This window comes from Chinchilla lanigera, unplaced genomic scaffold (assembly GCF_000276665.1).
Source record: "Chinchilla lanigera isolate Chin_1 unplaced genomic scaffold, ChiLan1.0 scaffold00025, whole genome shotgun sequence".
Lineage (NCBI taxonomy): Eukaryota > Metazoa > Chordata > Mammalia > Rodentia > Chinchillidae > Chinchilla > Chinchilla lanigera.
This window is the reverse complement of record NW_004955426.1, coordinates 19971815-19999808: the sequence shown is the minus strand read 5'-3', so window position 1 is coordinate 19999808 and position 27994 is coordinate 19971815. Positions and strand designations below refer to the sequence as shown.

Here is a 27994-nt window from a genome sequence, read left to right as displayed (position 1 = left end):
ATGTGTAGCTTTCCTGGCTTCCAATTTATCATATCCATTAAGTGTTCCTTCTATATCTCTTATGATGTCACACTGCTAACATGTCATACTCTTCAGATGGGAAAAAGTAGTACCCAATTCAGAAAATAACATAATCAGTCATAGAAGAAGTGAGAGGCACTACAAGGAATGGTTAAGGTCAATGAGTTCAGATAATAGATCTAACACTTCTAAGACAGGTCACCTTGGACAGTTTGTTTAACCTTGGATTCAGCCTCTTTGCCTTCTCTTTAATGTGATCAGAACCATGCTAACTATATCAATGACGAAGATTAAGTTCAGCAGTGCACAGGGAAGTTTGCCGCAGAGTATCCACTTGATAAATACGAGTGTCTTTTATTACCATTTTGAGTTTCTTGCTTTTTTACTCTGAATAGTTTTCTACCCTCAGATAGAAAGTACAGAACATCATGTAACTCCAGGCCTCATCTCTAAAGCTTCAGTTTTGCTATACCCAGATCTTACCTGCCCAATGCAATTGTTAGGTCTTTCTCTGAGACCTGGAATTCACAAACATCTCCCTTATTCAGTTCTTTCAGCTCCTTCATGTTTCTGTCTGCCTTCTGCAGGTTGAAATAGGCCTCTCTGCCAGTGAAAGAGTCAAAGGAAATCCCAGGCACATGAATTAACTGCCACTGCATAGGGACAGGTGATATGCAAACAAAATGGCCATTTGGGAAAATAAAGAAGTACTTGAAAATGGATACTTAGCTACATTCTTTAGTTTCCATGTGTGTGTGTCAAGAAAGAATAACTCTCTGGATAAAGAACAAGGCCTTAGCTTTCTTTTAGCGCTTGTCTGCATCCGTGTCTGGAGTGGATGTTGAGGGTTTGCAGGGGTGAACGGAAACTAAGTTACAATTCCATCAGCGGCATCTACTGCATGACAGCAGTTACCTATTTTTCCCAAGTTGTTTGTAATAATGGTAAAGGAAAGGAACTAATTATGCTGAAAGGGACTTTCTGGGTCACTTTTAAAAATCCAAAAGGAGTAGGTTTTTGGCCACATGCAAATAGCAGGAAAGAAAGCCCCTCAATTTCCAAATATCTTTCTATTTCCCACATTTTTCATAGACTCCCTGCTAAGAGCATAATGGGGAAGGCCACATCACATGTTGGAAGTTCAGCAGCAGAACCAAAAAAGTAGAGGGGGAATGTGTAGAGAGAAGAGATTGGACACAAATGGGCAAGAAGTGCTCCTGATGACTGAACATGAAATGTCACTAGTATCTTTCAAGTGGTGACAACATCAAAAGGCTATCAAGATTACAAATTTCTCAAGCAAAGGTACTACCATAAGTCTGGGTGCTAGGGTTTCCCAAATGTCCGTGTGGTAAGGGCTCGGCCTGCAGCATAGTGTTACTGGGAGGTGCTGGAAACTTTATGGGGTCACTGGGAGTGTGTCCTTAAGGGAGAGGGTGTGATCGCCTCCCCTTCCTCTTCTCTTTCTTGGCCGTGGCAAAGAAGTGAGGGGTTTTGCTCTGCTATGTGCTCCACCAGGTTGCACTGCTTTGCCACAGGCCCAAAAGTATAGGGGCCAACATATCGTTGTCTGAAACCTCTAAAACTGTGAGCCAAATACAAGTTCTCTCTTTATAAAATTGAATATCTTAGGTATTTGCCATAGTGATAGAAAGCTGACCCACACAGGCATTATTCCATATGCCCCTTGAAGGTAATATAGAACTGCTTCTTTTTGGCTATTTTGGTTGGCTTCCTGCTTCATAGGCAGTGTTCTCAATAGCATTTTTTAAAAAACTAAACTGAAATGATCAAGAATTTATTAAATCAGTGGTTTTGGGCTGCACATTACAATTACCTAGGGGCCTACAAAATCAAAATCTCTGGGGTAGGACCTATACAGCAGTAATTCTTAAAGCTCCCTAGGGAATCACAATGTACAGCCTACTCTATCACACTCTGCTCTAAATTACCACTTGATCTACAGTCCTATGCTACCCCTACCACTACCTGCACCACTAATATTAACTTTATTGGGTGCTCAATGACGACTTGGTCAGACTTGGAAATTTTTCAACTGGCTAGGGAATATGTTACTAATTAACTCCCTCCCAGGGCTTAACTCAGGGCTTACATGAACAGACACAGGACAAAAATGCATACCTTCCTAGGTGGATATAAGTATGTGGAAGGCCTGCAGTGTTGGAATACAGCCACAATAGCATGGTTTCATCTCCTATTCTCCCATGTGAGATGACCCACCTAGCAAGTGTGGCCTATAACCTTGATCACCAGACCCATCTGGGAAGGAAAGGATATCGGTTCTGTAGGAACCAGGCCACCCCTAGAGTGTAGTGGACCATGACCAGAGCTTCTAGGATTTCCTTTTTCTCCTTGTTTGAGGTTGTTTTTCCCTTCCACATCAAGAGTGTATTCTTGGCGGATTCAGCATGTTTCTTGGCTTGAGCTGGGAGGCCTGCAGAAGTTACAGAGTGAGCAGCAAGAAGAAAGATATTAAAAAGGCATGTTCCAGTCAAGGACATTTCTGATTGTCTATAGTATTGGTTTCCAAGTTTGGCTGTGAACCAGAGTTATGTGGAATGCTTGTAAAGAATATAGATTCTTGGGCGCCACCCTAGGCCTACCAACTTGGAGGAATAAAGTAGAAGAATGGGGTCTGGGGATTCCTATTTTAATCCCACAAGTGGTCCTTGTGCAAGCCCTCCTGGAAACAGTCTGTGGGCCTCATTTTGGAAATCACTGATAGAGAAAGGAGTGGAACCTGCATGTCCCCTTTTCAACTCTGCTGCTAGTGCCATCTGACCCTTTCAAGCCATAAAGCTTCCTTCTCCTCCAAATAGCAAAGCACAACAATGGTTTTAGAAGCTGCTCTTTACTATGCACATGGAGATAATCCAGGAACAAACTAGGTTGTTCTACAGAGTGCTGTGCTATGAGCTTTCTGCAAAGGCATTCTATAAACATAGGGCTTATGAAGGCAATTATTTCCATCTGGGACTTTTTTTCAATCAAAAATGAAGCAGGTGGTACTAATTGGTCTCTCTCTCTCTCTCTCTCTCTCTCTCTCTCTCTCTCTCTCTCTCTCTCCCTCTCCTCGCCTCTCCTCTCCTCTCCTCTCCTCTCTTCTCTTCTCTTCTCTCTCTTCTCTCTCCTCTCTCTCTCTCTCTCTCTCTCTCTCTCTCTCTCTCTCTCTCTCTCTCTCACACACACACACACACACACACACACAAGAATACAATTTCTTACCGCAGTGAGACTCCTCAGTAAAAAGACAAAGGGAACACTAGACAGAATTGGTAGGGATTTCTCCTTATTTTCCAACTAGAGGCTGGTATTCCTGGGCACTTATGCTCTTCATTTATTTAACAGAGGTAAACTTGGGAACAAACAGTGTATTGTACAACTTCCTCATTTTTTAGCCTAACTCATGTCTTTTCCCCTTTTCTGACTGAAAAAGGGCAAGAAGGCCTGAAGAAAATGGAAAGGTCTGCAGAGGACATACTACCCTACTTCTGTTCAATTACACTACAACCATGGCTGACTTTCACCCTCAGCTCTCTTCCTGCAGGCGCCCAGGGACCAGTAAACACAGTCACACCTGCCAAGCAGGCCCACTGCACCTCTACTCCTCACTCCACAGTCCTAACTCCACTCCATACAGCTTGTCTTGTCTTTGGCCTTTCCACAATGGTTTCACAGCATGGGTGCAAATCCATGGCAATTGGGATAATTTGAAATGAGCTGCTTTTGAAGTCTGAAGGTGGAGGACCTCATTAATACTGTAATTTCATTCACAACAATGAAAGGCAGCAAAGGCTTAAGCCTGAAGCCAATTAGTCTCTGTAGAGAGACATCTTTTCCATAGTCTTAACTGAGGAGAGATGGACTCTGGTTAGAAAGGGGGCTGTGTTCTAGGCCGTAGCCCAGCAGATAACAGTGCCCCTCAAACTGCCCCGTGTAGATTCCTGGGCCTCGTTTCCAGTAGTTACTGTTTATAAGCACTGGGGTAAAAACCAAGAATTTACATTTACAGGGAGCAACAAGGTCTCACTTGTTGGAAGCCAAGAATTCACAGTTCTCTTAGGCGATATTAATGAGGGCTGCCTGAGGGCCACACCTGAAGAAGCACTGAAGAAGTAAAATATTTATAGATGAAGTGGGACCCATCTTGTTTTTAAAGAGTGGGTATGAAGTGGCGGGGTTTCCATTTGGAGTAAACAGCCTATGTCCACGAAAAACAGAATAAGCAAGTGTGCCAGTGTGTATGTACACCAGCACATGTGCACATGTGTGCACAAGGCTGCACGGCTGTGGGAGTGTTAGGAAGGGAAGTGAGAAGACTAGCCTGAGGAGAAGTTTGAATTTAATGATACACGAAGTATGCTTGGACATGTAAAACCAAGCCTTGGATCCTCTCTGTTGTGGTATGATAACACAGTACCCAAAACACTGGGTAAGTGTAAGGAATGAATACTTGTTTCTCAAAGTTTTGGAGCCTGGGAAGTGCAAGGTCAAGTCGTAGTCATCTAATTGGGCTTTCTAGCTGTGTCCTTGGGGAAGGGGGCAGGGGGGGAAGGAGACATTCAGACCATAGCAGATGACAAAGTGAGCAGGTTGGATTTGATCTATCAGATATTTGGGAGTTTTTATAAGTTGGGAAAAATAAATTATCGCCGGGCGTGGTGGTGCACACCTGTAATCCCAGCACTCAGGAGGCTGAGGCAGGAAGATCACTGTGAGTTCAAGACCAGCCTGGGCTACAAAGTGAGCTCAGGGTCAGCCTGAACTGAAGAGCAAGACCCTGTCTAAAAAAGACAAAAAAAAAATATATTATCAACTAATAACTCTCTGCTAGGATATCAGAAGCTAGGATTACTACTTTACAAACCAAGACAGCAAAGTAGGGAGTGGAATCTTTTGATCAAATATGCTATTTTCCACAACCAATGAGGAGGAGTGCAGCAACCAAAATCAGATGACTTCCTGGGGGCTTAGGAGAAGAAAGGTGAACCTGGAGAAGCACTGCAAGGCCCCATGCACCATTACAGGACCACACCAGAATCCCAGCCGACTGGAGAGGCTGTGGCAGGACAATCATAAGTTCCAGGCCAACCTGGGCGACTTACAGTAGTTAGGCCATCTCAAAATGATATATATTTTTTTCAGTGCTGGGTGTTAAACACAGAGCTTTTGAACTGAGCTACAACTCTCTTTTATTTTGAGACAGTGTCATAGAGTCATTAAATTGCCCAGGCCGGGCTCAAACTTCCATTTCAGCCTCTCAGAATGCTGAGATCACTGGTATGCAACAGCATGCCCAGCTCAAAATAAAAGAAATTTTGGAAAGGGATAGGGAATGTAGCTTAGTTGTAGAACACTTAGTTAGCATGTGCAAAGCCTTAGGTTCAAAACCTAGTACCCCAACAACAACCAAAAAAGAGAAGAAAAGAAAAAATGCCTCACATCAGCAAACACAGCACTCCTGAAGGGAAAGGAAAACAACTATATTTGAGAAAGCAGCTCTGAGAAGGTCCCCAAGGCTTTTCCAGCCTGCCTCTTCCCTGCCAAAGTGCCTGGGGCTGGTGTGAATTCTCCTGGAGGAATACTTTTCCTCTAAGCTCAGCAGCTAATTAATTAAATAGTTTCTTGACTCCCAGGCCCCACACGAGGCCCTTCTAATGAAAAGTTGAACTCATGACCAATGGAGCCTAAGCAAACTTAACAAGGACCTTGACTTAAAACTGTTTATTATACTTTAAAGTAAGCCCGAAGGGGAAAATCTCTCCTTTCACCTTTCCAGAATCCAGCCTGGTCTCCAAAGTAGGGTGTATACTCTCCCTAGGAGGTATGTAAGACGTCAAAAGATGTAAGGAAAAAAATCAAAACATCTGTGCTGTCTTTTTTATCCTATTTTTTTCTACTTTATAACTATTTATAATATTTTATCGCATATTAATACTGTTGTACACACTTTATAATAAATATACGTGTATGGAGAGTGTTTTATTTTTAGTTATGGAAGCACTGAAGAATTTGGAAACTACTGTGCTAGAAAAATGTTTTCCAACCTTTCCAAGTATGAAAGAGCTTTTTATGTTTAAAAAATGTTCACACTGTTTCCTTCACTTTGTGATAATAATTATTTTTATGTACATACTACTTAAAATTCATGACAAAAAGTACCATGAATTTTGTACTGGTAACACTTTTTTTTTTTTTTTTGGTTTTTTTCTCCGGTACCAGGAACCGAACTCACGACCTTGCGCTTGCCAGGAGTACTGGTAACACTTTGAAATGCATGTGCATTTTATTAATTTGTTCTGAGACAGGGTCTTGGTATGTAATTCAGGCTGGCTTTGAGCTCACTAACTCACTATGTAGCTAAGGCTCACCTCAAGTCATGATGATCCTCCTGCCTCAGCCTCCTGAGTGCTGGGAATACAGGTGTGTGCCACCAAACCCAGGATAAAAACACCCTCTTTTATATCAAAACAACACTATATATATGATGACTACAGCATCTATCTGTGAAGGATGCTACAGATTTTTGGTCTGTCTGTAACTCCAAGCCCTTCACCTTCATTCCCAATGTCTGCTCCTAAACCAAGTCATTTTCTTTTCCTTGCACCACAAGTGAAGGACATTCCCCTTCTCCTCGCACTGACAATGCAGCAACTGCAGGGGTAAAAATCTTAAGTGGCAAACATCCTGCCTTCTGGAGCTCAAGATCCTGGAGTCTAAACATGGAAGTACTGATGACAGGGCAAAGTTGGTTCAAAGACTGTCTACAAAGTGCATCCATTGTTTTGCTTTAGTTTGAGTTAGGATTCTATCTCTGATGTCTCTTACATGACTTTGACCAGAAAAATTCTGCTCAGAGCTACCCAGTCTCTCAAGGTTGTTGGGCTCCACAGAAAGCAGTAGCTTTATCACTTACATTCAAGAAGTTACTCTGGCACCATGATTAAGCCAAGTCTAAAGTGAGACTTCCCAGATAACAGTCCTGGCTTAGCGACTCACAACCATCCATGTAGCCTTAAACAAATTCATCAGCTAGTGCCTCAGTTTATCCACCCATAAAATGGCAGTGAAAATACTTTTTTTCTTGTAGGATTCTTATGAGGATTAGTTTAATGCAGGAAAAAGGATGAAGTAGTGCCTGAATAAAGTGAGTTCAAAGAAACACTAGCCATTATTACTTTTACCAGAGTTCATTTCTCTTATCGAGTAGTTTATTGTATCTTTTCTTACTCTGGACATTTTTCACAGTACTGCTTGCAAAATTTCTATTAAAAGGCAGCATTCTCAAACCCAAACTTACTTCAGATAGGTATTAGGGTTTTTGTAGACCAGATTATCTGGTTTTTGTCACTCTCTGTTGCTGCTGTACCATGTTCTTTTTTTCCCCAACTATACAGACAAGACAGAGTTATGACTTAGATGTCTTTTTCTGGATTTTGCAATACTTTCAACAGATACCTGAATACTTGGAAAGTTTCCAGTAATAACAGGCTGACTAATTTATTGCTTCATTAATAAGCAAAATAGCAGGAAACTACATGTCCATATTACTCTATTCTCCTTTCTAAACAATTTGAAACAGCATACCACTAGGTGCCAAACTGCCCTGGTGGTCTTTGCCTGCGCCTTTCTCAGCTACTGTATCACCAGGCTCCATAGGATTATCTCCTGGGCAGTAAGCCACAGAGTTCCACTTCTAGCATCTCTACCTCTCTTTCCAAGCAATAGCCACTGGCGTATTTTGCTTTACAAATGTCCTGCATTCTCTTAAGAACTCCATCACATCAATTACCCATTTTTAAACCTTCAAATTATCCTAACTGGCTTCTTGCTTTCAAAAAACTCTTACTGCATCTCCTACTCTTGTAAAATTATCTTCACTTGATGATATGGTTTAGCTCTACAATGTCCTCCAAAAGTCTCATGTATTCAGAGATGGGAATTTTGTAAGGTTACTGGGTCATGGGCATAGTAGGTATATTCACCAGTGAATTCACCTCTTGATGAGATCAAAGCTAAATGTGCTGCTAGGAGCAGGCCCTGGGTGGAAGAGGTGTGCCACAGGGGGCTTGCCTTCCTGTAGTACACAGTATCTCCTTCCCTGGCTCCTCCCTTCTTTCTGTTTCTTGGCTGTCAAGAGGTAAGCAGCTTTCCTCTGTCACACCTTTCCACAGTGACGTTCTTGCCTTGGAGCTTGCCAACCATGTACTGAAACCCCTGAAACATAAGCTAAATTAAACTTCCTCCTTTTAAGTTGTGGGCATCCAGGTTGCATCCAATAATGTAAAAGCTGACTGATACACTTGACTTTTCTGATCTGGCTTCTACTCCAACCATAGTGGGGGAAACAGTTCTCCTGAAGACCCCCAAAGACTTCCTAATCAATAAATCTAATCATAGTCAGATGAAGAAATATATGATAAAATGTTCAACACCACTGGTCACTTGAGAAATGCAAATTAATACAATACTGAGATTTCATCTCACCCCAGAAAGAATGGCTAGCATAAAAAAAATAAATAAATAAATAAATAAATACTGTCAGGACTGTGGGGAAAAAGGAACCCTGCTCTACTGTTGGTGGGAGGGCAGACTGGTACAACCACTGTGGAAATCAATGTGGAGATTCCTCAGAAAACTAGGATTAGAGGTCCCATTCGACCCAACTATTCCCCTTCTGGGTATTTTCCTGGAAGAACTGAAAATATCATACCACAGCAATACATGTGCAACCATGTTTATAGTAGCACAATTTATCATAGCTAAATCTTAGAAACAATCCAAAGGCCCATCAACTGAGGAACGGATTAAAAAAAGGTGTGGTATTTTTACAGAATGGAATATTACTCAGCTGTAAAGAAAGATAAACTCGAGGTTTTTATAGGCAAATTGATCCAACTAGAGACCATGCTCATAAGTGAAATAAATCGATCTAGCATGTGTAAACATTCTATTGTCTCTCTAGTATAAGAAATTAAAAGAATAAATAAGATCCAAAAGGTACAATAGATATTGTAAAAGGGAAAGAAACTGCTCAAAAGGAAAGAACAATTGGGGTGGGGGAAAGGAGAAAACAAGGAAGGGGAAAAATATATATGTACACACAAGATAACTAGGATGATTGTACTAGTAATTTCTATTAGTTTGTTGAAAGGAACAGTTAATGCTATATTGTTTGATGCATTTTGCATGCCTATATCTGGTAATCTGAGCAACTACTTTGAAGATAACAATATGCAATATAACAACCACTGTTAATTTCCTATCATCTTGTTTTGAAATTCTGTATTGCTTTTATCATTTTTAAAAATTCTCTTTAAAAAAAAAAGAGCAGAGGACCTTCAGCTGGCCATGACACTTATTGTAAAATTTTTTGTGTGTTTCAGTCAGTCAAGAAATATTGACTGAGCATCTGCCGCAAAGTCCCTGCCCTCACAGAGCTTTCCATTAGGTTCTGGTTTCGGAAAATGGATTCCATCTTGTACTCCTACACAAGACATCTTCCAGAAACATCACTTCTCTAAGCTGAAGGCCCTACCCTTTCCTTCTAGGGACTTGAATTTAATCTCTGGAATGCAAGTCCTATTACTGGGTCTGCCTCCATGATGCTCCATGTGCATACCTGCCTTCCCTTGCCCTGCTGACTTGCGGCTGGATCTCTAAACAGTCTTTGTGTTTTAGTGTCTCACATGTGAATGAAGGATAATGATAGTAACTCCTCAAAGGAATATTATGAGAACAAAATAAAATTGCCTTGCTATATACAATACCAAATAATAACTGTCACCACCACTATTATTGTTAAGATACACTGTCTTGGCCGGGGATGTAGCTCAGTGGCACAAGCACCTGCCTGGCAAGCTCAAGGTCCTGAGTTCAATTCCTGGTACCAAAAAAAAGATACACTGTGCGCCTTATCTATAGATTCTACTTTCTCTTGATGAGGTATAAGCTGGGGGTGGGAAGGTGCCCTCCTAGTCATCCCTACCCTTAGAGGTTCATTTCAGTCTCACACTCTGGCCCAACTAGACCCCATCCTGGGAAACCAAGTACCTCTCAGTGTTAGGTAGCCATAAGCCAATTTGGTCAAAGCCTGTGCCCATTTCCAGTGTTCTTCTCCAAAAATGATCCGGGAGAAGATGACACATCGAATCAGCTCCCTGTTTGCTTGGGTAGTCTGTAGAGGACAAAAAGTCAGTATGATTTTAGGAAAGGAACAAAATCTCTGGCCCATCACAGGAAGGTAGGGCTAAATTTCCCTCACCTTTTTTTTTCTTCTCATTCTTTCCCACTACACATCCAAACTCTATCAAGTACAGTTGACTCTACCCTACTAATATTCTAATAACAAGTTCTTCTATTCATTTCCCCCTAAGTACTTAGCTTCAGCTACCCTCATTTTTTATCTGACCTGCCATTTCAAACAGCAACAGGACCAAGCAAACATCAAATTTAAGTTTAACAGTAGAAGCACAGACCTTTCAAGGATGAATAGATAGTGAATCCTGTGTAGAACTAGAAGGTGACTGGCTATCCAACTATACTCTACTCTGATTTCTTCCACTTAACTAAGAAATACAGCATCTTCTTCCTCATACTTCCCTCTGCAGCAAAGCAGGACTTCTTAATCATGGGCATATTTTTAAATGGAACAAAAATCTAGTGAATTTTTTTGTTTGTTTTACCATGTTTTCCTTAATCAGCTGAGCTACTTTCTTCTGGGACTCAGCTAATTTCTCTTTGGGAAAAGACGTATGGTCAACAGCCCTCTCCTCTTTCTGGACTGCAATGTCTTCTTCACTCTCTCTAGACCCACAAGTGGGATACAGTTCACCTGTTTGCTGGTCTTCTGGAGTCCTGGTTTGCCGTGACCTGTGGACACGAGAGGCGCACAGAGTTAGGATGTTCAAAAAAGATAAAATTGAAGGGTATAGCTCTCTGTTATGGTTTGTGTCTAGATATCCCCCAAAGCCTCATTCAGTCATAGAGATTTCTGAGGTGGCTGAAAATAGAGTGTGTGATTGATCTGTAGTGCAATGCCAGGATTAAGGGTTCTAGGATTAAAAGTGGGTGATTGCTGGATCAGTGCACTAGATATAGTATAAGGGGCAGAAAGGGGCTTGTTTCATTCTCATTGCTTTTGCTGTCTTCCACCACCATGAACTGTTGCCCTCTGCCATGTGCCACCCTGCCTAGAAGCCAGCTGATTGTGGACTGAAACCTCTACAAACCATGAGCTAAATAAATAAACCTTTCCCCCCTTTACCTGGGTGTCAGGTATTTTGTCCCAGCAATGAGAAACGTAACTAAGATACTGCCTCAACTGTGGATGAGGGATGTTTTCTAAATTAAACTTGAAAGAATAAATAGGTGGTAAACTCATGTTACTCTCAAAGCCCAGCATCAAAGGCAGCCAGTTCAACAGATTTGGTGAATGTCACCTACAGTAGAGGCCCAGCTCTGCTGCTTACTAAGCAAAAATCGCTAAGTAACTTATTCTTTAATATACTTCTCTGTAAAATGAAGTAAATATAAATACCTACTCAATGAAGTTAGAGGATTAAATTATATAATAAATCACTTAGCACAGTAATTGGCATTTAGGAAGTGCTCTTTAAGTGTCAGTTCCTACCACTGTTATTAGCTTCATGCCTTAGTTTATTCATCTACAAAGTAAGAGTACTAATTGGAAGATCTCAAAGACCCTAAAAGTCTCATCCAAATCAGGAAAGACAACAGGTATCATTTTACTTTTCAGTATGTGATTCATATTTGTGGCTTGCATTATATATTTCTACTGGATGAGAAAGACAGAGTAATGGTTCCCAACTAAGAATGATTTTACTTCCTGGTGCCATCTGGCAATGTCTGGAGCTACTTTTGGTTATTATGACTGGGGCAGTGATACTAGCATCTAGTGAGTAGAAACCAGGGATGCTGCTAAATATCCTACAAGGCATAGCATCGGCCTCCACAACCATTATTTAGCCCCAAATGTCAATAGTACAGAAGTAGAGAAACCCTGGTATAGAGGAATGGTTAAAAGAAAACAGACTCTGAAGTCAGACAGATTAGTTTCAATACCACTAACTAGCTGTATGACTTTGGGAAAACTGCCTAATCTCTCCTTGATTTATATTCCTCATTTATAAAATCTTCACAGGATTGCTAGGAGACAGACACATAATACATGCTCAAATAAGTATCAGGCATTACCATGTGAAAATTTTTATTTACTCATTTTCTCTTTATTTTACAAGACAACTTACTCAGTTTTGTTATTTTTTTCTCTATGACATTACTAGTCTTATTTGTTATAAATAATCTATTATAGGGATGTGTCACCACACCTAGTTTCTCATCTTTATTTTTAAAAACATTTTTTCTCAAGTTAGAGAAAAAATAATTATCTTCCATCTTAGTATATAAGGTATAGATTCAAGTGAATACAGTACCATAACTATTATTAAATCATACTGTAGAAGTGGAATTTTCTCTTGTAATGTGCATGCTAAGTTCCTCACCCAGGCCCGTCCTAAGGGAGAAAAGCGAGTGTTTTGGGACACCGAAGTATGATGTCAAGGCTCTCTAGTACTTACAGGTTGAAGCAGAAGGCCCAGTCGGTGTCATTGCTAACTGTTGGGATGCGGATGGGATTGGCTTGCATCTTTCTCCTACCAAGAATCACAAGTGAGGTCAGCTTTGAGAGACAAGGCTTTGGCTGGAGTTTGAGCTATGTTCCCTGTGTTGAATGCTACTAATATCAAATTGAAATTACCAAATACAATCCAAAAATAGCCTATGCAAAATTCACATATGAGGGAAGGCCTCCATAGAGTAGAAATGAAAGGCATTTGACAAATTAAAGGAATTAAACTCTCCCCGCCCCATATCAACTCTATTTTACTTCTCCTAAATGCCTGGACTTGCTTTTAACCTTTACCAATCTGCACCTTTACATTTGATCAGCCAAACTATGCTCACCTACACACAACTCTAATATGTTTGGCAGACCTGATGGAAAGAAGAGTCAAACAGAGCAACGATCTCTCGGTACTAAATGAAGGACAGCCAGGGTTCTGGTTAATTCCCCGCCTTCTCCGGGTCATTTCACTATCCAATAGGAAGTTCTAGTTAAGGAGCTAAGACCCACGCGTCTGTTCTGGTTGCTGCTAGGCTTAAACACATGACGGAAATTGTTTGTGAAATTCATTTCTCAAGGCCATCTCTGAGGCTTCCATCGAACCCAAACGGAACGCACGGACTTTGTGAACATTCACACCCACCAGGGCGCTCCTCATTTCTTCACTCTACTGACTGTCACTCATTCTCACAGGATCCCTGAGTAGCCTCGACCCTGAACACCACTATCAGAAAATCAGAAGGGAAGACTCGCTCATTTTTCTTTCTAATCCCTACTTTCTAAACTGTGCCCAGGGCAACAGGGTGTGTTTGCTCTCTCACACTCCTGTGCCCTGTCCTTCTGCGGGTGCATAAGGCTCTGAGTTGGGCCACCCCACTCTGGCCCTTCTCTCAAGGACGAAGCGCTTCCCCGCTTCAGATGGCTGTTCCCCGGTAACCTCATACACCCAGCCCGCGCGAGCTTGGGCTTCCCGAGGCCCGGCCGGCGGGCGAGCGGCCGCGCACCTGGCTGCGGTGGAGCAGCCCCGCCCCGGAAGTGGGCTTCGGTCTCCTTCTGCCCGGCGGGTCCGCTACCGCGGGCCACGTAGCGTCCCGGCCTCCGCCGACCTCGTTCCGGGCGCCACAACGCGGAAAGGTAAGAGGTCCGCTTTTGGCGCTCCTCGCCAGGAATACAATGGAGCTGCCATGGGAACCGCAGGCGTAGGGGCGGAGCGCTGGCGCCCGTAGCCATGGCGACGCGGCGCACTTCCGGTCCCGGGACCCGCGGAGACCGCGGCTGTCCGCACCCCCACCGCCTGCCGAGCTTGCTGTCCGCGGGCGGCCTCCGCCACCTCAGGCTCATCCCCGGCTCGCCTCTGGTCCGAACTGTCCAGTGGTGTTTGTCGCGTAGGGACGCCCGTCGCGGAGAGAAAGATGCAGAAAGAGGATAAAAGCCATGGAAAGTAGGGAAGGAGGGCCAAGCTTCAGGGCCCTTCTTGTTTCAAGCTGTGTCACCTGTGGGCGGGATTCGGCGGCAGCCACGGGCCCGCCAGCCCCGCACTGGCGTTGGCGCGCCTCAGCGCCTCTGGTGGCCTGCCTGTCCCAACACCTGAGGAGCAGGCTCTGGTATAGTAACTACTGAGTGCCGGCGCCCTCTGGGTCGCCTGTCCTGGTAAGATCGGAGCTAGGGGGCGTGTTTAGGAAAGCAGGGTCCAGGAAGCGAGTAAAGTACCACAAAGCCCTAAATTATACAGCCGTGCATTCTTATATCACACCTTCATGCCTGAAACACACAGTAGCAATGCACACAGGTGCCGGGGAAATTGGGACCGATACCCAAATGAACAGCACTGGTAGCTCTGGCACCCTTTATTTAAGGGTCTTATCATGAATCCTACAGTTGATTGAGCGCGTGATAAGTCAAGTTGGAGCGGATATGTCTCACTTTCAAAAAAAAAAAAAACAAAAAAAAAAAAACAAAAAAACAGGCTAAGTAGAAAGAGAAGGAAAATATTTACTGAGCTCTTAAAAAGATGGAATTTACATTCAGTGTTTGTTCTTTCCAGCTCTAGGGTAGAAGTTTATTTGCCATTGATCCTAGGCTGCCAAAAAAGCTTTTCTAGGTTAAAGAATTATTTAAATGAGCTTACTTAAATGTCTCTTAACTAAAACCCGGATGGTCTATTAACTTGGTTTAAATCTGTACCCTCAAGCGCCTGAGCCAAAATTTTGTAAGTATTCCACTCTGCTAATTCTTTGCAAGAGACTCTAGTATGGAACAATGATAAGACCAATGAACTCATTTCCAAGATGATGTTTCTGGTTTTAACTCCAGGTGGCTTGGTGACAAGTCACATGGATCTCAGGTTTGAGAATACAGTGAGTGTACTTGTACCACTTGCTTTCCTGAGTCCCTTGCAATTCCAGGTTTCTGCGAGGATTTTTGTGACTGAAAACAGGCTCTAACATTTGTGGAAATGAAAAAGGGAAAATCTTTTCTGTTTTCTAACGTATTTCTTTTACCCTTTCTCAAGTGGGAAATCATTAAACTGAAAAAGTTTTAGTGTTTTTTCTAGGAAATGGATATAACGTTCTATATATGTGTGTGTGTGTATATATATATTTAATATATATGTATATATATATTTAAGGGAGGAAAGGTTTACTTAGCTCACTTTGTAGAAGTTTCAGTGAATAGTTGGCTGGTTCCAAGGCAGGGTGGCAGGGCACAGAGGCCTCACAAAAGAGAAACAGTTCATGGTGGGCAATGGTGGGCAACAGTTCAAGGTAGCAAAGCAAGCAAGAGGCATTCTAAGTATATTAAAAGGAGTGTTTCCTAAACACTTGCTTTTGCTGATCACTATGAAGAGAAGTGTACCAGAAGAAACACTGAATTCCCATTCCTAAGGCCGATACTCTGATGCTGCCTCTCTTTAATTAGCTCTGACTAGAAGCATGTTACTCTTACTTGTAAAATTATAAATCAAAGAGAACCTTAGGGACTGTTAAGAGTTCCAAACCTCCATGCTTCCCCTTGCCATCTTACCCTGTCCTACAGATGTTAGGCATAGTTGTAGTATAAACATTTTAGATGTGTTCACTAGCTTTGGAATGGAATGCCTGCAGCCTGGCTGGCACTGCTTTTACGCATATACACTTACACTCCCTTAGTATCAAGAAGAGGCAAGCATTGCTATTGCAAAAATCACTCAGAGGAAGTATGTGTAGGGGGTACTTCTAGACTCCTTCAACTCCATATCCAAATATGTTTATCTCCAAAATCTTTCAACTCAGGAACTGTGAAATGTAAGGAGGAAGAAATCCAAATATATGTTCTCTTGCAACATATTTTTGGCCTCTCCAGACAGGGTTAGATGCTTTACTTCTAAACTCCCACTGCATTGGTGCTTATGTGCCAGATACTGTTCTAAGCATTTAAAAACATAGAGATGAACAAACAGACAAAGATTTTACTCTATGACATGATTTTACTCTATGATTTTTTTACTGTATCTGATTTTACTCTAGATGCTTCTACATGACAAAAAACAGGGATGCTAATAAGCATTATGGTATCTCTGCTAGTTAGAAAAAGGTGCATGGCTTAGGTAGTAGAAAGCAGTGTTGTACGAATTTGAGAAAAAGCCCCCTCCAGCAAGATTCAGACCTCTGCTAAGGGGTCTTGGCAAGTACAGCTCTTGGCATAGAGGGCAGCCCCCGTTTCAGGAGTTTCCTTCTTCAGTTGAGTGAACCAGCTTGTATGCAACAGTGGAGTTAAGCAGAACCTCTCTAACAAGGTAACAGTGAACAGAGATCTCCAAGAAATAAGTGAACAAATTATGTAAATATCTAGAAGAACATTCTAGAATGTTAACAGCAAATACAGTGGCTGAGGCAGGGCACATTTAATGGAGTGAAGAAACAGCAAGAGGGCAGTAAACATGGGCAGATCATAGGAGACTGGGTAAAGTACAGGGTATCAGGCCATGCAGGTCCTTACAGAAAATAAATCCACCCACCCAGTGAATACTTAACACCTATGAGGTAACAGGCCATTTGAGCAGCTGCAAGTTTGTGAGCAGGAACTGTTCTCACCATTGAGCCTACAGCATTCAACACAGGGCAAATAATATGTGTTCAATAACATTTGCTTTTTTTTTAGTGGATTTGTACCTAATATATCTTAATTTTTTCCACCCCTATTCCTTTACTCCCCATCAACCCTTCATCCCCTCCCCATTTACACAGCTTTGTTTTTAGTTTTCCTTTCATTTTTTAATTTTTCTTTTCTCCTCCCCTCCCCCTCCCTTGTTCTCCTTCACAATAACATCTGTTAAACTGAATCATCTTTGGGATTAGTAGATTCTGGCCTCTTAGTGTTTGTGACATTTCTGATTGTTGCTATAATAAGTCATCACAAACTTCAATATAATTCTGTAAGCCAGAAGTCTAAAACGGCTGTAATTTGGCCAAAGACAAGATGTCAGCAAGAGTGGTTCTTTCTAGAAGCCCTGAGGAAATTGTTCAGTTACCTTTTCCAGTGCCTAGAGCCCACCTCCATTCCTTGACTTAGGACTTCTTCCTCCATCTTCTAAGCCACCAGCACAACATCTCCAAATCTCTTTAACTCTTTAATTCTCCCTTCTACAGCTCCTTTAAAGGACCCTTCTTTTCACGTTAGGCACATCTGGATAATCCAAGATAATCTTAAAATCCCACAACTTTAATTCTCCCTTGTCATGTAATTTAACATATTCATAGCTCCAAAGGATTACAAAAATGGACATCTTGAGGGGCAGGGGAACTTTATTCTGTCTACCAGAGTGTTTTTAACCTGAATTAAATGCACAGCTTTAAATGCTTTTGGAGGGAGCACTATGGAAGCCCTTACTACATCTCTTCTACTAGAAGAGTATCCTCCTGTTGCTTAGCAGTATCCTCCTGTTCTCTCTTCTGTACATTCACCATTTTATAATCCGCTATGTCTAGTCAGTTCTTGGATGTCATTTTAGGCCCTAACTTAAATGTTTAGAAATGTCTCTTCCCTCCTACGTACCATCTTCTGGGGCTGATTCTTCGAAAGCTTTTCCATGTGCCAGAACCTACATTGTTCGCTCAGCCAGCTTCTGTTGCCCATTTATAGAGGCACAGAGTTGAGTTCTTTTGACTGTTTTTCCAGAATACCACACACTCACATGCCACTAGACAGTTCTCTGCCCTGAGCTAGTCAGATACTGCTACTTTGCAAATGTCCTGCTACTTTGATCGGCTGCATTTTCCAGCTCAATCTTTGCAGTTTGCCTCTTAATTTTGTTCAAAAAGCATCACCCTCATATTTGCTGGAGCATGTGCATGCTTTTGTCAGCACCCAACATTTGAGAGTTATGTCACATTTCAGAAGGCTGAGCTTCAACCTGTTCTGGGAGTGCCCCCCACAATATCATGTGTTTATTTTTGGATGGGTAGGTTTAATTATTAAAGACTTTGGAGCCTGTCTAAACAAAGTTTATATAAGGAGTAGAAAAAATTAGTGTCAGTTATTCAATCAGTATGAAAGAAAAGTCCATTCTTTCATACTCAGTGTGGTGATGTATACATTATTCTGCTCTTTAAATCTGTATTAACATAGAAGCTTATGTAAAAGTGGACAATTTGAAAATTATCACATATGTGCAGACATTTATACATAAGAAAGTCAATGCATCATTTTTGTGGTTGTAAAATACTAGAATCAAGTTATGTGCCCATCAATGAGAAACTAAAATACAGCACTACGAAATATACCCAGCAGTTAAAAAGAATGTATGCTATCAGAACAATCTCTCAGATGTTTAAAGGGGAAGACATGTCTCCATACACTGCCTCAGAATCACACAAGAAAGTGAATCACACAAGAAAGTTGCTTCTGGAAAGGTTAAATAAGGGTGAAAAGTAAGAAAGATACTTACTTTTGATATATTTCATTTGTCCTACAGTTGTAGCCTGAAATCTGATCCCTAAGGCAGTGCAAGTTCCTTTTTGGCTTAGGAGGCATTTCTTTCTATCTAAAAAGATGGGTTTGGGTTTATTTAGGTTTTTTTGCCCAATAGAGTGTCTGCATGAAATTATCTGAGTTACTAGGTTTGCCTCAGTAGAAATAAATTCTCCTTCTAAGATATTATATAATTAATAATCAAAAGTAGAAATAACTTTACATACCATTTAGATTATTTTTATTGATTTGTACTTTGGTGGGGGAAGAGGAAAGCATTAAAGGTTCAATTAAGAAAACACTGAACATCACACATGTTTTGTTTGAAATCAAGTTTGAGTGTATAGTATAAAGCAGCAATAAGCGCTAAAGTAGAGATGGTAGAATCATTTGTGATTGAAGGGAACACTTGTTGCATGTTTTCTGATAATGCTCATTACTTAAACAATTACACTTATTTCACCAACATTTGGTATTTTATTTATGATTTTAACCTGTAAGAATTCATCTTATAGGACTTTTCAGGAATGAATTATCCTCATTAATGGGATAACAGAATGTATTTGCAATATTTTAAACCATGTTTTACTTTTTTAAAAAAGGAAAGAAGAAAATAAGAAGGGAAAAAATCCAGTGGAGGTTTTTAAACAGATAAAAAAACTACAGATCAAATGAAAGACAATTTTCAATTAAAGGACAGGGCTATAGTTACCAAAAAGCATCTGATACTTGGGAAAAACTCAAGGTGAATCCAAGAAATGGGAGACAGAATGTGAGATTTTGTGGGATACACTGTAGACAACTCCCACAATCTGAGCATCACGCAGGATACAGAAACCATTGCACTGAAATGCTACTGAACTGATCTTCAGAAACCACAGCTATGCTTCTGCAATAGCAAAAATCAACAACAGAGATGCAAAATGAAACATGTTTATTTTCTGCAATAATTTCTGTAAATTACAAAGACAAAATGCTAAACTACAGCATATACCTTTTCAATATTTAACCAGAATACTTGTAATAAATATGCATCCTGAAACAAGATAAAAGGCTACACTTTGTCAGGCATCCTACAAAATGTCTCAAGTTTTATACTCTGCAGCATTTCTGTGTGGGGGCACGGAGATGGTTGTTTTGAATTTTCTTAAGTGCTGTGACAAAAAGTCCTTCACATTTCTTTGGAGCACTTTTGACATTGCTTAGCTATAATTAAACAACTTAAGAAAAAAACAACATCAAGCTTTAAAGCCATTTTTGTTTTGCTGTCATTGGTCCTCATCCAATACAGATTAATTTATCATCCTATTCAGCCATGTACCCTCTGAGCCCAGGCATCCCTGCGGTACATGGGCCCTGCCAGAGCAGGCCTCTACATTTAGTTTTATACTACAAGTATTATAGTCTATTTATCACCCTCAATATCAATACCATAAGAGAAGCTGCAAGCAAGTTAGAAACATTTTTAACCTGAAAGGGAACAAGAACATTTTCCCGCATTTTGCTATGCACCATGTTACCATATCAAGATTTTTAGTTTCAGAGTTAAAAACTGATTGGTATTAGCAGTCCTTCCAGAGACAATTTACAGGCTCTTTTGGAGTTGGGACATTTGAAAGTATTTAATGGTTAAGAAGAGGATTTACTGTATTCAGAAATGCACTATAGTTCTGAACACTGCAGCGGAAAGTCCTAGGGGTCTAAGTGGCAGTTTATATTAAAATTTGAATACATAACTACCTTTTCTATAGCTGAAAACTTTGAGAAGAAAGTTCTGTTTTTAAAAAGTCTTAAGCATGGCTACCTAAAAATATTTTGTTAATATAATCTAATGCAATTTTACTTATTTAGGGGTTTAGATATGAAAATGTCTTTGAGAGCCAATAAAAATACTATAGAGAAAAAACACTTAAAAAATTGAGGTTAAGAACTCTGAGGCATTTCTTTTGGCTGTAAACATACAGTTTACTGTCCCTCGTTGAAACACAAATATTTGGATTTCCTGAGCTTCACAGATAATAGCAGGAGCCAAGTTTGCATAGAAAATTTGTAATATGGTAATGATTTACTTAAGAAAAAACTTTTAAGGACAGTTTGCTTTTGTTTTTAAACTTCATATTTTAGTTAATAGTGCTCATCAAACTGAGATTGACAAGCCGGGTGATGAGACACATAAGGCAGCTGGGGAGAAACTATGAATTAGAGCTTTTAAATTTACAGGCTGTCGTGATGAAAGGTCTTAAGCATGCACTTCATAACTGGTGCCTTACTAATTTGGTTAGAAATTAAATCATGTTTTGGGACTTGAAGCCAAAGGCAAAAAAAGCTCTCTTATGCTGAATGGCACAGGTGAAGGGCAGAATCGAAGCAGCATTCACTGCGTGTAGGCCTCTGTAGATCATCTGGTGGTGATAAAGCCAGCAGCTGTCCAGGTACCAAGCAGGTTGACCACCTGCCAGCACCAGGAGCAGACCCCTAGGTGTGGCTAATCCCAGCTGTGGAATCTGAAAGGATGACTGGGACTGTCACCTCTGCTGGTCTGAAGTCTCTAAGCAGTTCTGTGGAGGATAGCCTTCTCCTGGGGCCAGTTCCCAGGAACTTTGGAAAGGGACGAAGCTATGCTGGTCACAGTGCATACCACAAATGAGAATTATGGCAGTGATCGCCACCAACTCCAGATCTAACACAAAGATGGACAGGGGCAGTGTCTTGCCAAGGAATCCACTTTACTTTTTCTGGGACTGGTTTTTACACATGGTAAGGATTTGTTTCAGTACTTTCTGAACATCTTCATCCATCTGGCCCTAGGAAATTCACACAAAAGACATTTATTAGAACATTAATTAGATCATGTCATTTTTTTCCCCTGGGGAATGAAGTGACTGGCTTTAAGACAAAAGTCACATCAAGTTTCACATTTCCATGAGGAACTGAGTCTAAGAGGGCTCTGATTTTATACATCTGGAGGATGAGGAAGCTGGATCTACTGAAGACTTTAGCAAAGGAAATTGGGAGCCTTAGTTACAAGTATAAGCCCAGTTAGCCAGAGCATCAAGTCATGTGAGTAAGATAGTGTTGGGGGCTCAAAGAATATAGGGATGCTTGGGAAATAAAGCTAGGGTATTCTTGATGGAGGAAGAAACCATATCTTCCTTCATTTCTCTATAAATGATGAAGCTGCTCCTAGTAAAGAGAGCAGAACAGTTTTGACACAAAGTCTGAAGCAAAGCAAAAGACATTTTTAAATTTGCCAATGAAAAGGATTCTTCTAGTATAATGGTGGGAGTTTGGGTAATACCTGCTGCTATATTTCTTTAGAATGTCCAGATATTTCACTGGGTGTTATATAGCCATACCTGTACAGCATACAGAAGATGCATTCTGTAAACGGATATGACTTCCTGGTGTTGTTTCTTGCATTCCTAGAAAGAGATAATCTGATATTACTAGTGATATTAGGTGATCTTTAAGGGATAAACACACACACAAAACTATAAGAATACTGAGATCAGAAGGTGCACAACTGATTCCCTCCACTATATACTAGCATAGGAAGCTTCTAAAATCATTGAGTTCGTGGGCTTGTGTATTTCTGAATAGCTGTCAGTATTCTCAGGAAACATTCTACCTATTTCATGTTGTCAACTCCAAAAGAAAATTTATGTAAAAATGTTAACCCAAAGTTTCTTTTAAAGATAAAATACACAAATTATGCAAATACAGAGACACATTTACTCAAAGTAAATATTGCCAAGAAATAGGATCAAATGCAAAATATGACTGTCTCAGAATTGTTGAATTATGAGCAATTTTTATTTATAGGGTTTTTTTTTAAGAGTTGTCTATATTTCCCTACTTTTCTGCAATGACCAAATATTTATTCTTTTTAAAGGCTATTATTTTTAAAGGCACTCTATTCTTTTTAAAGGCATTATTGATCTTCCACTGTATAGTTGTGTTGCATAGTCCTTGGGAGCTCAAATATTCAGTTGTTAGTACATTAACACAAAAAAGATGTAGCCCCAAATTTCAAATGGTTCTTCTGTATAGCTGTTGATACTTTTATTTCTCCTTGTGTGAGTCATTGCTCTGATTACTCTCATCAACTGTTTCCAGAATACTAACTCAGCTCTGAACTCTTGTCATACTAACAGCCTTGTCCTACTTCATGAAAATCAAGACAATCGCAAATGGATTACTTCAGAAATTTATAAATGCCTATCAATACCCACTCTGATTTCCTATTAGTATCAGAAGGTGAGAGAGTCTTCCTATTAAAAGACAACTTTTGAAATCTCAGTTCTTTAAAGTTCATGCCATAAGAAGGTACATGTGGGCGTACACTTCTCTTTGAGTTGTTTCCTTCCCACCCTTCTGCTATCCCCACACAATTATTTATGACTATCTCCTGATTACTGTGTTCTTTTACACTCCTACTTCTGTCATCATTTGGTTGTTTTAATATCTGTCCACCTAACGCCCAAATCTCTTAAGTTCCTCAACCTCAGCTTCAATTATTTGCTCCACTTTCTTTAAATACTCTCCTGGTCATAATCCTGACTGTGTCATTACCACCTCTGAAATCACAAATGAAAGCATCCCAGCTTTTCAATCACAATCTCCTACATTTCCAGCCAACCTACTACAGGCCACTTTGGCTGTGATTCTTCAGCCCAACAGATAGTTATTTATTCACTTCTCTAGCAGTCAGCGTACTGCAGATTCCATCCCACCACTCCACTGGAATTGTTGTTGCTAAGGTTACAAATGGCCATCTAAGTGACATACCTCAGTCCTTACTGAATAAGGGTAAGTGGCTCATCCCCTCAAGATTCAGGGCAAGCATCCCTTCCTGTAGGATGCTTCTTGTTACTCACCCAGGTTGGGTATACATATTTCCCCTGCATCCAACAACATGGTGGGGATCCTTTTATCAATGGATGCTTACCATATTAACTTATATCAAGTATAAATTCTGAGAGCAAGACTATCTTATTCATTTTCATATCAATGACTATTCATTTAATATCAGTGGCTTCATGTGAAATACTAATATATAGTAGCAGCTAAATAAATACATGTTGAATGATTGCATTACTACTGGAAACCATTAGCACTTGATCTACAAATCTAAACCATCTTAAAAAAATGATCTGAAGGATCCCATAAAGATCATCTTCTCCAAAGTTTCCACCACTGCTGGAGCTAGTAACACCAATGAGCTAGTATTGTACTTTGTGATCAGCCAGGCTAAGGAATGCAGAAAAACTGAAGTCACTAGTGTTAAGTCTAAACTAAAGAAACCATGACATTCACATTCTGTTTGTTAGTGTAAGCTAGAGATAGTCAAGGCTAGACTAACCCTGAATTCATGCAGAAAATATAGCAGATCCTTCCAATTAAAATTTTACTAGGTATTGTGGTAGGCTACATAATGACCCTCTAAAGATGTCCACATCCTAATCCCTAAAACCGTGACTATAGCCTTATATGGCAAAGTGATCTTTTACAAGTTATTAAGGATTTAGAGATAGAGACTGGCATGGATCATCTGAATAAGGTTTGAATTATAATCACATAGGTCCTTTAAAAAGCAAGGCAAGAAATTCAAAGGCAAAATAAGGAGACAGAAGAACAGAAGCAGAGGCTGAAGAGATGTGCCAGGGGGGGAAGGGGCCAAAAGCCAGGGAAAGCAGGTAGTCTCTAGACGGAAAGTCAAGGAAATGAACTCTCCCCTAGAGCCTTGGGAAGGAACCAGCCTTGCCATCACCTTGACTTTAGTCTAGTGAAACTGCTATAGGATTTATAGTCTTTAGAGCTTTAACATAATAAATTGATGTGTTTCAAACCAAGTTTGTGGTGACTTCTTACAACAGCCAGAGGAAATTAATACAGATACGAAAGCACTTTCCTAAGTGAAATAAGGAAAGGGGCCAAGAAGTAGCTTCAATTATGTAGATAAGCAACTACCAGAGATGCTGGCCCATAATAAGAAAAAGCTCTTTCCACTGCTAGAGATAGTGAATGACCGCTGCAGGAAAAGGAGAAGGGTGAAAAGTTGGCAGATGAGTGAACAAACAGTGTCCTCCCACTGTCCTACCAATTCCTTCCCTCCAATGACACATCTAACTCATCTCACTGCAGATGATGCCTAGAAAATCCATCAGTGTCATTGCTCAATTAAGTGCAACGTTCCTTCACACAGGAAACCTTTCTGTCCACAGTGGCCTGTCTAAACAGCTGAAGAGGTATATAATTTGCCTTGTCCTCCACCCAAAACCAGGCAGCAGGAAGATCCTACTCACAGCCAGCTGGTTCTGTAGCTGTTTGACCTGCTGCTGAAGCACTTCCAGTTGCTGACTCTGTCTTTTGGACGAGCTTGTTGAATAGGAGAGCTGTGAGAGGCTGTTCAGGGCCTCCTTCAACTTGCTGACTTCCTTTGACATTTCATTTATCTAGTAAGAAAAAAAAATTGCATCAAATAGGTAATAACGTCTTTAGAGAAGCAAAATTCCAGATATTTCTGTGCCTCCAACATAGTTCTCTGGAACTTGAATACCTTTTATTTTCTGTTTTTTAAAGAAAGCCCATAAAATGAAGAGAACAAGACAAGGCAAGCCAACAGAGTTCTCTACATCTATTCCATTCTGATAATGGCCCACGAATTACTTATTATGTTTTGGCGCATGAGAGATGAGGACCTTCCTTTACCCTTGAAAGGGGTGTGGCTATAAGACGTAGAATTGGAGACAATTTTGTATTTGGAAAGAACTGTGTCTCATCCAATATTACTGACACGGACAGTCAGCAGCAACCAATTCACACCACAGTTCCCTGTCCCCACCCATAAGCTTTTGAAGCCTTTTTGAAATACTCATAGTCATCACAAAATATAGATAAATTATGCTTTAATACCACTTACAACCTGAATCACAGAGGATTAGGGCACACAACAGACTGAGGTGAAAACTATCCCTAACTTAACACTTTGCTTCCCTCCCTTCTCTGTACCAGATCCACTGACTCAGAGGGTAAGAAGCCCATGGAGCTTTGGGGAGCAAGATTAAATGTGGGAGTATTTGCTTTCTATATGATGAAGGAGTCTATTCCTGTCGCTGTTTGACCTGCTGCTGCAGCAGCTTCCAGCACATCCAAAGAGAAAACCTGAAGTTCAAGGTAGTTCACGCTTTTCAGATGCTTCTACCCAACACTGGCAGACTTCTAGAAAATGACTTTTAAAGGGTAAATATGCACCACATACATGAAAACACTTTAGCATAAGGAGAAGTAGATGAAGATGGGTGCTTACTGAAAGCAGTATCCAACATATTACTCTTTATGGGGGCAGATATGGTCACGTACAGACTCTGAGCGTTCACAACAATTTAGTGCCAAAAAAAAATCCTATATATGTTTACTACAGTAAAGATTGAAGGGCCTGGGGCTTTGCGCTAGAAACCCAACAAAAACAGAATTATTACCAACCTTTTTATCTTTATCCTCCTCCATTTTTGAAGAGCTCTCAGAATATCTTTTCATTTCTGCAATTTCTTCCTGAGCTTGCTGGAATTTTTGCAGAAGTTCACTTACTTCTTCCTCTTTGGATTTCAAGAGAGTCTGAATATTTTCCTTTTCCCTTTTCACCTGTGAGACTTCACTTCGAACCTGGGCAAACTCTGAATGGACTTTCTCTTTCTCTTTTACTGAATCCTTTAGCTTCAGTGTTAGCACACTCACTTCACTCTCTAAAGATGACTGGAGCTTTTCATAGGAAGACCTGGGTACCATTGCATCTGTCATAGCAGCTTTCTCCTCCAGAAGTTGCTTCTCCAACTTTGCCACTTCCAGCTCCTTGCTTGCAAGGTGCTCTTTGAGACTGCCTATTGTTTCTTCCATCCCTTTCGAAGTTGACCGCAGAGTGGTTATCACCTGCAAATGTTCTGTGATAGACACAAAATTCTCTTTCTGTGTATCTACCAGTTGTTTGAGCTGGGTCAACTCATTCAACACTTTTGAATACTGAGACTTCATTTCAGACAGTGCCTCTTCTGCTTTAGCCCTCGATACGTTTGACACCTGCATAAGTTTCTCATGCTCTGCTTTGTGAATATATTCAGCTGTTACATCCTCTAAAGACTTCCTCTTCCTGTAATCTTCCAGCTCAGCCTGGGCTTCTTTGTACAGCTGCGACAGCTCACTCACCTGTTTATTAAGTTCATCTATCATCCTGTTCATGGCCTCTTTCATGTCCCCAGTTTCATCACTCACTTCTTGTGTCATCTGATTTTTTAGTGTATCTTTCAATCTCATTATTTCTTCTTGGGCCTCTTGGTATTTCTCAAACAAAAACACTTTCTCCTTATTCATATTCTCAATGACAGAGCAATATGAACTTTTCATTTCCTCATACTCTTCCGCAGGTGGCTTCATCACTGCACCTTTCTCTCTCTCCACAAGTTTTTCCTCCAGCTCTCTTACTTTCTCTTTGTTTCTTTCACTTTCTTCTAATGCATTCTGCAAATCTCGCTTTAGCACATCTATTTTCTCATCGCTGACCCTCAGCTCATGGAGACAGGAATAGCTATCCACACTCTCCTGTGACAGGAGCCCCAGCTTCATCTGCCTCTGCACACTGAGGACTTCTTTCATAGCTTCCTCATACTTGCTCTGAGTTTCTTTAAGTTTCTGACTGAGGTCAGAGCCATTCTCTGAAAGCTCTGTGTTGTTCAAGCACCCTAGTTCTGTCCTTCGGGTTTGGAGCTCGGTCTGTAGCTGTTTTCTCTCTGTCTCAGAGCTCTCCAATCTCTTCTGCAAGTCTTGCAAACTCTCCTGTAGTTGCTGAATTCTGATATTGCTATCTGCAGTAGTTTTCCCCGAAGAATGTGTTACACCTGATGGAGAAGATTTGGAGTCTGGGGGATCAGCATCACTAGGTTTGCCCAGGGAAGGGGCCAAATCAGACTGAGTAGAAAGGAAAGAGTCAATGCCTGGGTCTCTTTCTGTCTCCTTGGGTGATTTGGCCTGGGAGGACAAAAGGCAAGAATTAAATGGCATCAAAGGTGTGCTTTAAAAGAAAAGACAAACTGTGATGGGGAAAGGGAAAATGAAGGAGAAAAAAGGAAGGAACAGCTGGGATGGGGAAAGAGGAAAAGAAGGGGGGCAAATGTACACACACACACATAGGATAAATGGGATAACTGTACTAATTTCTATTGGTTTGCTGAAAGGAATAGTTAATGCTTAATTGTCTTATTGATCTTGTATGCCTATGTCTGGTGATCTGAGCAACTACTTTAAAGATAACAATATGTAATATAACAACTATTTTTTTTTTTTCCCCGGTACCGGGAATCAAACTCA

The 27994-nt window shown here is 40.7% G+C and overlaps 2 protein-coding genes and 1 long non-coding RNA gene across 14 annotated transcripts in view; 1 reads left to right on the top strand and 2 right to left on the bottom strand.

Moving 5' to 3' along the window:
* Ttc23l (tetratricopeptide repeat domain 23-like) overlaps positions 1-14630 on the bottom strand; it is a 44724-nt gene extending 30094 nt beyond the window's left edge. The window contains exons 1-6 of one of the 9 annotated variants that reach the window (XR_001234319.1): positions 13690-14610; positions 12642-12716; positions 10877-10914; positions 10096-10219; positions 2320-2476; positions 505-630 (exon numbers count right to left, since the gene is read on the bottom strand). Coding sequence is in view for 8 of the 9 variants with exons in the window: in XM_005386181.2 (XP_005386238.1) it covers positions 505-630; positions 2320-2476; positions 10096-10219; positions 10877-10914; positions 12642-12716; positions 13690-14026 (857 nt within the window). In the remaining variant the exon portion in view is untranslated. Of the gene's footprint in view, positions 1-504; positions 631-2319; positions 2477-10095; positions 10220-10727; positions 10915-12641; positions 12717-13026; positions 13430-13461; positions 13483-13689 lie in introns of those variants that run through there. The other 8 variants (XM_005386181.2, XM_013514964.1, XM_005386177.2 and 5 more) reach the window with 8 other exon arrangements.
* Positions 13732-27994, top strand: part of LOC106148676 — a 40342-nt gene continuing 26079 nt past the window's right edge. The window contains exons 1-2 of the long non-coding RNA XR_001234320.1: positions 13732-13819; positions 25649-25810. This is a non-coding gene — a long non-coding RNA (uncharacterized LOC106148676). The remainder of the gene's footprint in view (positions 13820-25648; positions 25811-27994) is intronic.
* The window catches only part of Rai14 (retinoic acid induced 14), a 148907-nt gene continuing 140004 nt past the window's right edge, over positions 19092-27994 (bottom strand). For all 4 annotated transcript variants that reach the window (XM_013514963.1, XM_005386174.2, XM_005386173.2 and 1 more), the window contains 4 exons: positions 26120-27655; positions 24940-25089; positions 21991-22056; positions 19092-21438 (listed from right to left, as the gene is read on the bottom strand). In XM_013514963.1, coding sequence (XP_013370417.1) covers positions 21361-21438; positions 21991-22056; positions 24940-25089; positions 26120-27655 — 1830 coding nt within the window. In that variant the 3' untranslated portion in view covers positions 19092-21360. The remainder of the gene's footprint in view (positions 21439-21990; positions 22057-24939; positions 25090-26119; positions 27656-27994) is intronic.